Source organism: Hipposideros armiger, unplaced genomic scaffold, assembly GCF_001890085.2.
Source record: "Hipposideros armiger isolate ML-2016 unplaced genomic scaffold, ASM189008v1 scaffold_1125, whole genome shotgun sequence".
Lineage (NCBI taxonomy): Eukaryota > Metazoa > Chordata > Mammalia > Chiroptera > Hipposideridae > Hipposideros > Hipposideros armiger.
In genome coordinates this window covers 24,466-35,743 of record NW_017732475.1, presented here as the reverse complement: position 1 = coordinate 35,743, position 11,278 = coordinate 24,466, and the positions used below count along the sequence as shown (strand labels likewise).

Here is an 11,278-nt window from a genome sequence, read left to right as displayed (position 1 = left end):
GTAGAAACAAGATACATAGAAACACAGTAATGGAAACAGAACTACATAATAGGCACTCCTGTTAATTTGAAAGGTCAAAATGGACTCTGCTCAGTTGATGATTCTTTGTGTATTTGGGAATATAATATAAGGGGAGATGCTTGTCTAGGCAGCATGTCCTGAATCAGCATTTTTAAGATGTGAAGACAAAAGAAGTGGTGTATAGGCTGGGGGCTCAGAACTGAGAGTGATGGCTAAGAAAGACCGTAGGAGCTTGGAGCTAGAAACCTAATAGGGCAATGAAAGGCAGGCAGGGAGGAAATAGTTCTTAATGGCTTGGATAGGACAAGTTGGTAACTCCATGATACACATATGGATATGAAAATAAGTCCTTTTTCATTTTCACTTCTCTGATACATGTGGCTGACTTGTGATGCCTGGCCAGGCATGGGATTAGAATGAAAATGATTTGGACTTCTCAGTACCCAGTGGGAAAAGGAGTAAGCCCGAGCATCTGGGAGAGAAATCAAGCTAGGCCAAACTGACTGTGTAACCAGACTTTAATCTGAAAGCAAAGAAATAGAAATAATAATGAGGAAACGAGTACAGAGAAACCTGGGTTCAGAGGCTGGGCCTTAAGGAGTGGCTGGGCCTGAAGAACAGAGCTGCAGCCCCCATATTGCATTCAGTGACCATACTCCCAAAATGCCCAGGCACCTCGCTTGTAGTAATCAAAAGATCAGCAAGTACTTTTATTACACAATGGATTATAGGAAATGCTACAAAATTGAACTGAAAGTATTGTGTTTTCTGTCTGTGCCTGTCATGATGTTACTGTAATCCCCTTGATAGGACATTTGCAAAAAAAGTGTCTCAGAATATACCTGCTACATTCATATGTTCTCGATGAGTGTTCTTTCTCTTCAACCTCTTATTTCTTCTTCATAGGTAAAATGTTTGCTGAGGATAGCAAGATGTCCTTTTTGTATTAAAAAGAAAGAAAACTTGGAAGAACCCAAAGTTTTATTTTAGCCAATTTAAAATAAATGAAATATTTTGTCCATTTCTTAACGTATTTGTCTAAATAGGAGCGGATATTTATGGGAAATGTGTATATATTACCTATTTGATTCTCTGAATGGCTTATGGCCATAATTATTAAAATTAAAGTGTTTCTATGCATTCATTAGAAATAAACAAAAATGTGAGTCTTCGTTTATATTTTGGACACTTGTAAAAGAAAAGAAAATCCTACCATGATAAATTCTAACATCAAAGAAAATTACAGTTTTTCTCTTCTTAAATGAGACTATTCAGAGAAGCAAGATGCTTACGCACATACTTTGAAATTATCACCTGAAGCAGCAACTATTAAGCTGTCTTGTCAAGTGCTGCTTGGCTTGCATTTTTAATAATATTTGTGGTATTTTGGACTTTGTACAGACAAAAGCTATGAATTGCTTGTGTTAAAATCTTGGAAGATGCTATTTCAATTCTTTTTATTTGCCCAATTCATTTTTATTTGCTAGGAGGGTCCTATTAGTATATGTGATGCAGAAATAAGACTTCTATAAATGATTTAAGGCCAAGGATTTAAAATCTGTTTGTGTTTTTTATTTGAAGACTACTATAAAATTAAACTTAAAACAAAATATAGTATTTTGATATTCGTTTTTTAGAAAAGAGCTTTTTGGATGCTATTTCCCATTTTACCAATTCAACGAATATATATTTAATTTTGTTAAAGTAAGTTGATTATTTTTATTGTTTTCATTTGGTTAGTTGAGGTGCTCTTTTGCATGAAATTAATCATGACGTTCAGTAACCATTTACAATAAAGAGAAGGAAGGAAATGTAAGTACCATAGTTCAATGACAGAGTGCTGCAAGAGAGGCTGGTTTAGAAAATCAGAAGCTAAGTAGAGTTTATACACATTGGGAGAGAGTACAAAAGTGAGCATAAATGAAAGAACTAAGGCTTCACATAACATCATCACGTGAAAGTTGTTAGGTGAAATAAACTCTTGATGAAATAAACTCTCTTATGAATTTAAGAAACTCAGCGGTTTTACTTATATCTGTCCGATGGCAGCTAGAATTTTCAGAGGGGCCATCTGAGATATGTGACTTATGTGCATCTTTTGTGACTTCATATATTTGTCAGGTGAACAGAATCAAGAAATAATGCTTTATTTAATTTTGCGTCTAAAGAAATGAGGTTCTATCAAGTTTATTAATCTATATTGATGTCTGAAATCACATTCTTGATTTATTGAAAGTATGATTTATTTGCTGTGTGTGTTTCACAGCCATTTTTAAAGATTTAAAACAAAATTATATGTAGTTTTGTATACACAGATTCTATACAGGTTTAAGAAATTTCTTAAGTTATAATAACATCCTTATGAAGAAAAAATTTGGTTCTGTACTGTTTAAACAGTACTCATGGTACACTGAGTTCTCAGAAATGGAGTATTTTACTAGGAAAGAGATTGGCTTAGATCTCTTATTTGACCAAATAATGTTTTGAAACTGATGTAAGTTATATTTAATTTTTTACTACATTCTGTATATATTTAGAACTCTTAAGGTCATTATGCATAAAATACTGCATTGGTAAGAAAGATTTAATGTATTACCAGGATATAATAACATATCAGTATTTGAAATGACAAGGCTCTCCATATTACTAATCTATAATTTTTATTTCTATTTTATATCTGTCTCTAGGTTGATATTTATGGATAAATCTATGAGTAAACATTTAGTTATCCAATTTGTAAAAGACTCCTAAACAGATTAGTTCAATGAAATAAAAATCCATTATTAATTTTAAACTAATGAACTTTCTTTCAAGTTTATCACATTGATGTGTTATTTGTAACATGCCAGAATCAAATAAGTGTAGATTTTCTTGTTACATTTTCTTCTTTTCTTTTCCACATTTACTGCTTTTTTTCTCATTGTTATCTTTTAAAAGATGTTGTTCCTTTTTATTCTAAAACTTTATAGACTTTGTTAGTTTATATGCTTTCTTTCAATTATCATCCTTTCCTTTCATTGGTCTTCTTTTTTCAGCTGAGCCATCCTGCCACCTGTTGGCAGCTCAACAGCAGCTCAGCTTGGGCCAGGAATCGAACCAGCAGCCCTTTTGCTCAGAGCTCGCACTCTTGCGCGAGTTCTTAACCAACTGAGCCACTCTGCCGGCCCTCACTGACTTCTTGTTAACTGCATACACATTTGATTTTCTTTATTGACTCTGAAATACATGCTTTTCTAGGTAATATCATTTATATGTGTTCACCTTTGAATTGTGTTGGAGATAATGAATAATACATTATTAATTTACTTAATTTAAAAAAGCAAATATATATTCTTGCTATATAGCTCCTTCTCCCAATAGTATATATCAAGGGTACAGAAATTTCTGCATCTGGATTCATTTTTCTTGACTAGTTTTTCTGGTTATTTTCTATTTAAAAAAAATTGTTTTTCTATTTTGTATTATACAGTGGGAAGAGATTGGTGAAGTTGATGAAAATTATGCCCCTATCCACACATACCAAGTATGCAAAGTTATGGAACAGAATCAAAATAACTGGCTTCTGACCAGTTGGATCTCCAATGAAGGTGCTTCCAGAATCTTCATAGAACTTAAGTTTACTCTGCGGGACTGCAACAGTCTTCCTGGAGGACTTGGGACCTGTAAGGAAACTTTCAACATGTATTACTTTGAGTCAGATGATGAGAATGGGAGAAATACCAAGGAAAACCAATACATCAAAATTGATACCATTGCCGCCGATGAAAGCTTTACAGAACTTGATCTTGGTGACCGTGTCATGAAACTGAACACAGAGGTCAGAGACGTGGGACCTCTAAGCAAAAAGGGATTTTATCTTGCCTTTCAGGATCTGGGTGCTTGCATTGCTCTGGTTTCTGTGCGTGTGTACTATAAAAAATGTCCTTCTGTGGTGCGACATTTGGCTGTCTTCCCTGACACAATTACTGGAGCAGATTCTTCACAGTTACTTGAAGTGTCGGGCTCCTGTGTCAACCATTCTGTGACAGATGAACCACCCAAAATGCACTGCAGCGCTGAAGGGGAGTGGCTGGTGCCCATCGGGAAATGCATGTGCAAGGCAGGCTATGAAGAGAAAAATGGAACCTGTCAAGGTAAGGGTGTGCCTGCGTATCTGCAGGTGCTGTCTGCTTCAGTTGGATCATGTATATGTATTTTCTCAAATGATTATGAGTAAGTGACCTTTTACTTTGCTAATTTATGGAGATTATTTCTTTTCAAGTTTGATTTCTCTCTTTTCAGAATTTAAAAATTTCTGGCAACGATGGCAGGTTTAATGTTATATTTTATTGGCTATACATAGTTAATACACAGAGAGTGTCTTGCAGTGTAATATTTCATATTCATTTTTACTTTAGAAGTCCTATTTCTGAACAACTCAAACTGAAGGATGATTTCCTTGTATGTAACTTTCTTTGTATGATTATTATCTGCTACTCTACTGCTATTTTCTCTTCATGAAGAGAAAAATGGTACTTTACTTGCTATAAAAAATGCAAATGCAAATCTTAGACATGACTTGTTTTGCCATGATTTTAACTGCCTATTCTTCAGAAATAAGTTCAACCATATGAACTCCATAGGAAAACAGTTGCAAGGTGGCTGGGCTTAGTTTACTGTGTTGTTTCGATAGAATCGGTGTTACGTGCTTGCTTTTAAAAATTTACAGGTCATTTTTAAATGTGTAATAAGTAGTGCCCAAGAAAATAACTGCTTGCAAATAGAGCCAATTCAAAAAGGTCATTTCAAAGCAATTTGCACTTGAAGATTTTTTTCTGTTTTAATTTTTCTTTTAAATTGAAACTTGATCATGCATGCTTCCCTCTTCATTTGAAAATACCTCATTTTGCCCACAGTGTGGTGAGTTACCCTTTTAAATTGGATATTTAACAATGGCTTTTTGGAACACGATAGTATTTTATGTCAAAGTGAAGAACAGCTTATGAGGAAGAAAACGTTTTTTTCCTTAAAGAGAAATTGTTCATCCTTATGACCTGAACTTGTTTTCAGCATGATGTTAACATACTGAATAGGTGTTGAGAGTTAATGTGGGTTAACTAAGGAGAAAACCAAATGCTGAGGGTTTCCTTAACCCTAACTGGTAGCTTCAAGTGTATTTTTTTCCTAAATCCACTATAGAGTGTGCACCAAACTTGCTCAGGTTTGTTTAGGCCAGAATGTAGGTTGATTAAAAACCCAGGGAATAAAAACTAGGGAAATTACCTGTAAATTATAGTGACTTTGCTTAATTATTTCTCTCTAGAAACATAATGTACCATGTTTACATTTCTTTTTTCAGCATCAGCTTATATGTATTTTGTTTACTGCAATTTAGTGTATGGTTGTTTTTCCATGTAATCTACAATTCTCCCTACACACGCAGGCACACACACACACACACACACACACACACACACACACACACGTTTCATTAAATAAAAATTATGTTTCGGAAATGCTTTTAAGTTTGTCAGGGAAGTTAATTTGATTTTAGTCAGGATTGGATTAAAAGGAAAGTTCTAACCTTATCTTAACTTTTTTTGTTTTTTGAGCAGTCTTGTTGTTCTAAGGTGAGGATATACGTGATTGCGGAATCAGAAGCAGGAACTCAATATAATCTGTTGAATATGTTTTATTCTTTTCCCAAAATATTTACAGTATAGAACTTATTATTTCTAAAAAAATGTTTAGTAGCATTATAAAACAACATGCTCTATTTGATTATTTGTTTATATCATTTTAGAGATGACATGGTCACTTTAGTTCAGAACACAAGAACTTTTGTCTTTATCCATATTGCAGAGGGTATAAAATACCTCTGCATTTTTAGAGGTTAATTTTTAATTGTTGCTGGGATTAAAATATTCTGCAGGTGTTTATGATGAAAACATCTTAGGGAAGTAGTGTTTTGACAGAATGTTTCTCAGTGCGTGCATTTAATGTATAGTTTTCTCTTCTCCTACTCTTCAAAATTGAGGAGTAGAGACCTAACTGAGAGAAAGAGGGATATAAGGTGGAGGGCTACATTGTGGAAAGCTTCATGAAACTGAACTCTGTCTGAATTAATGCATTTGTTACCCCTCGCTAATAGTAAGAACAAAGGCTGTGGGGTCGTGAATGCTGTGAATTAACTACACAGCCCCAGAGGGAGTTCTACACAGTGTAGTCTAAATGAATAGTGCCTCTTGTTGTTTCCCAATGGACAAATGGTATGTGGCCACTCCATAAGGAATTTCAAATGTTTCTTCTGTAAATAACTCCTCTCATTGAATGAATATATAAATGTTGAAGGTTTGTTTTGGAGAACAAAGGCATCATATATATTCCCTAGGCATTTATATCTATACATAATAAGTATATACAAGTAAATTGTGTGTGTCTCTCTGTGTGTGTATGTGTTAGTGTGTGTTTGTTTTATAAAATTCCATAATAACTAAGTCATTCTGTAATCTTAGCATGCTTTCCCCCAACTTTTAAGTGGGGCATCTCAATGTTTTGGAATTATCTTTGATAGGCCAGAAACCTAGAAACTATTCTTAGCGTTTCCTTTCTGCTCACTACCTCATTCCAATCCATCACAAAGTGTTTGTAGAAATCACCACCCAACTGTCTCTTAAAATGATTCAAATCTCTCTTTCCTTTTCCTCCAGTCTAGAAGCATATCCTGTTAGAACTTTATTTTCAAACATAATGAATGAATTTAGATAAAGTTTTGATTTTTAAGCCATGTGAAAGTATCACCTCTACAAAAATGCAAATCCGATTGTGTCACACACTTATTCTCAGTCCCCACCTACCCCCCAACACACGCACTTTAAATACTTCAATGGTTTTCATTAAGATAAACGTTTTTACAGTAGCTTATGATCCTGCATTGTTTTACCCCTATTATCTCTCCAGACCCATCTTAAACTGTGTTTCATCCCCTCTCCTATACACGAGCCACACTGACTTTCAAAGGCAGTTGACTCACTTTCACTCTTTTGTCTTCTATGATTCTGTTTCCTTTCCTTAAACATTTTTCTACCTCCTTTATGCCCAGTTAATTCACCTAATCCTTCAGATCTGCGCTCCAACACCCGTCCTTGGGGAGACTGTCCCTGACTCTTAAACACGAAGTCAGGCCTGTCTCTTAGTTACTCATATCTTTCATAAAACCATTTAGAGTTATGATTTTACAATTATTTGTTATTATTTGATTAATGATTTTTTTTAAAGATTGTATTGGGGAATTGGGGGGGGGACAGCATTGGGGAATCGGGGAAGGGGAACAGACAAGTTGCTGTCCTTGTGTTCTTCAGTCTAGTTGTGGAGGACGTCGCTTTGTTGGCCCAAGTTAGTATTGTGATCATTGTGCTCTTCCTGGGTGAGGCAGTCACTTGCCAGCCATTGGATGGCGGCTTATGGCAGTTCATGAAAGCTCACACCCGCTGCCAGCCAGCCCCACTGCAGCCTACGCCGTCACTGGCAACTCATGGCAGCCCAGCTCCAGGTCGAGCTGTTGTTCACCATCTTAGCTGTAGAGGGTGCAGTGTCACTGGCCCTCATGTGGGATCTGAACCCTGGCCCTGCTGCTCAGAGCTGGCATCCCAAGCCAACTCCTAACCAATGCACCACTTGGCCAGCCCATTTGATTAATGATTTTACCACTCCCATTGGACTCCATAATCCTTGAAGGCAGGGATGGTGTATGTTGTCTTAAGGAATGATGAAGAAATCAAAAGGCAGGTGGTAGGGACAATGAATTCAAAAGAGAGGAAATAGAATGGGCAAAGGCATAAAATACTATAGGATTTTTAAATTATTGATTTATTTTACCTTTGTATTTATCAGTAGAAAATACCCTCTGTCACAAAATTGACAAATATGTCTTTAATTCCCCACCCCCCAACCCCATGGAGAGCATAATCTTTTTTTTTTTTTTAATGTCTTTTAAATTGGTCCCTTATTTGTCCTAGGATTCTCAGGCCAAATTTTCATTTCCAGGTATGAGATCATATGTAATTGGCATGTGATATATTAACTATTATAGAGGCCATCTGAATGATTTTTGTAGACCTCAAACATCACATACTGAAATGTGTTCATAATATATAATATGTATATTTACATTTAATTACTCAGTTTCTTTTTTTTTAATATACGATTGACATCTGACAATTATCTGCTTTGACTGAGAATAACCAGGTTAGAATTTAGCTCAGACTCCAACCTATTGAACTGTAGAAATCCCATCATTTTTGTCTTTTCATGTTGTTATTAAGTTTTCAAAATCCTCAATAAGGCAAAGGTCAATGCAGGCATTAGAGTAATAGATTTTGGTTGTTAGATAAAATTTTGCCCTCAGATTACTTGATTTCATAACATTAGTCTTTTTGTTTTATTTTCACACAAAATAAATTATAAAAAATTAGTGTTTTATTTATATAGATGCAAAAATATAACTCAGATAGGTAAAGGGGTATGCCTTGGTGTTAGAACTGATGTAATACATAGACTATCCCAAATGTTGTTTTGGTTTTTTTTCCTCCTTTCCCACTAAACCATGATTCCCTGCATCATTAACACAAGTACAGTAATACCTTGGTTTGAGAGCATAATTCTTTCTGGAAACAAACTACTTGTATTGCAAGACATCACTCATTTACCATGTTAAAATGTATTAGAAATGTTTGCTCGTCTTGTGGAACACTCACAAACCAAGTTACTCGCAATCCAAGGTTTTACTGTATTTGAATTTATTTCTACATCTTATAAGTAGTAGGAGGATACATGTATTTATAAAATAGTTAAAAATTATCTCACCTAGAAGGTTTTTGGCATATTTTATCAATCTTATTTTGCTATAGTTCTGTACTCTCTTTCCCCTGAGATAAAATTTTCAATATTTTCTAATGGAGATAATGTGCCTTGGCCACAGTGAGGCTAGAAAAGGAAGTCCTTTTTCATGAGTCTTTAGTTGCGCTGTCATGGCTGCCTTGATTTCCTGAATCATTTTGACTTTGGGGAAGAGCCAGAAGTCACACGGTGCCAGATCTGGTGAATAAGGTGGATGAGGATGCACCGTAATGTTTTCATTGGACATAAATTGCCATATAAGCGAAGTGATATGTGACACCGAGCATTGTTATGATGGAGGATTATTTATGGCACACTTTAAAACACACCTCAAAACACACCTCTCGGGCCAGCCGAGTGGCTCAGTTGGTTAAGAGCTCGCTCAAGAGTGCGAGCTCTGAGCAACAGTGGTTTGATGCCCGGCCTGAGCTGAGCAGCCTCTGAGCTGCCAACAGGTGGCAGGATGGCTCAGCTAAAAAAACCAAAAAACAAAAAATAAAACACACCTCTCAACTGTAGTTCACACCCAATTGACTGCACCAAACAAGTTGAAACTTGTTCCACACTGTTACTAAGGTTCGTCACACCATTTCCCATATTGAAGAGCCCTGCCTTTCCACTGGATGGCACTTGGCAGCAGCATTCACTGTATTGTATGATAACAGTGGAAAGGCTCCACGTCACACATAGCTTCTGTTACGGCAGTTTCTGCCCATTCAAAACATTACAATGTGTCCTCATCCACCTTATCCACAGGATCTGGCACTGTGCAATTTCTGGCTCTTCCCCCAAATCAAAATGACTGTGAAATGTAAATGTTTTCGATTGATTCAGGACATTGAGGCAGCCACTACAGTGCAACTAAAGACACTCACAAGACAGGACTTCCAGAACTGTTTCAGAAAGTGGCAAGAATGATGGGATAAGTGTGTTTAAAGCAAGGGGAAGTATTTTGAGGGGGATTAATGGCAATGTGTCTTTTACTGTAATTTTTTTTTATTTAAACATTCACTGTATTGTTTGATCATACCTCGTATCTCCTTAGTTTTTTCTCTTTGTTAATAAAGATTTGTTGAAACTTAATTAAGGATATATTAATGTTAAGAAACTGAAGTTTGAGTAAATCTGTTGTAATGATTTTCCTATATTAATATTTACCAATTTCCTACTAGGAGATGACCTGGTAGTTGCTGTTATAACATGCTCATGTGACCTGATATACATGCAGGGCTTGATGGAGTAGGCTCAACTGCTTTTAGAGTCTAAAGCTTCAGGATTCAGAATGCTAGGCAGCTCATTAACATAAGGCTTCAACCCAGAAGACAACCAAGAAGTGATTCAGGAGTCGCAGTCCATTTAGCAATTCATGATCTATCATCTTCATGCCCCCTCATTTAACTTCCTTTAAGAGAAACGGACTACCTTTCTCATACTAATCTGGTTTTAATGAGGTAACAAAATACCCTGGTTTCTATTTTATTAACTTTAAAATATAGAGTGCATTTATTTTTCCACAGCTTACTTTTATGCCTGAGTTTTCTATAATAAACTGCTTTAAGTATACAAATTTATTTCTTTGAAATGTTCTTTATTTTCAGAAACAAATAATGTATTAAGTCCATTTATACAAATATGTTTTCCTACTTTTTATCTATTATTATTTCTGATGAAATTCATGCTATTTTTTTCCTTTAAGAGTCATATGAAATTTTTTTTTTGAGAACAAAGTTGTTAGCAAAAACCATTTTGGAAGTTTCTGCTCTTTATTGAAGTGAATGTGTTTGACAGAAGCAATTGAGTTCACATGAATCAAATGTTGCCTGCTGAGTTCTCTTGTGATTATGTTGCTGACTTAGATTGCAAGGCAAGACCACTAATCTTCATCAGTTGCTAGTGGAATGTAGTAGTAATTTGAAATTACCCTAGATAATTATAGTTTCACTTATATCAAATGGAAAGATTTAAATTGTGGGTCACTGCCAAACACAGTCAGAGTGAAGAAGGTATATAATGCATGCTAAAATACAGGGTAAGGCGAGGAGGTTACATGCCGAGGGCTATGGAGAAAAAGCACTTATTAATTGTCCAACTGGGAGATGATTGCACAGCAAGGAAAATGTAGTAAAAATACTGACTCAAGAAAGAGTCTTGATTCAGAAACAGTACAGATACTGCAGGGAGTTGTATGTCGATCATTCATACTTCTGGTCCACATTTATGTTTGAAATGAAATTGGCTGGAAATATAGTGTATTAGGTGTTCCTGTAATTATGTATTGGAGAGCCTAGTTATTTTTAATTAGGCACATTACCAAAAAAAAATCAAAGGGGTTGAACTTTTGGTTCTATTTGGTATGTTCTTTTATGAAAAAAACCGGAAC

General features: G+C 35.4%; 1 protein-coding gene across 2 annotated transcripts in view; it reads left to right on the top strand.

The window, feature by feature from the left end:
* Window positions 1–10,336, top strand: part of LOC109376418 (ephrin type-A receptor 5-like) — an 87,482-nt gene extending 77,146 nt beyond the window's left edge. For both annotated transcript variants that reach the window (XM_019632335.1, XM_019632336.1), the window contains exons 3-4: window positions 3,491–4,154; window positions 10,071–10,336. In XM_019632335.1, the coding sequence (XP_019487880.1) occupies window positions 3,491–4,154; window positions 10,071–10,141 (735 nt within the window). In that variant the 3' untranslated portion in view covers window positions 10,142–10,336. The remainder of the gene's footprint in view (window positions 1–3,490; window positions 4,155–10,070) is intronic.
* Window positions 10,337–11,278: the final 942 nt, after the last annotated feature.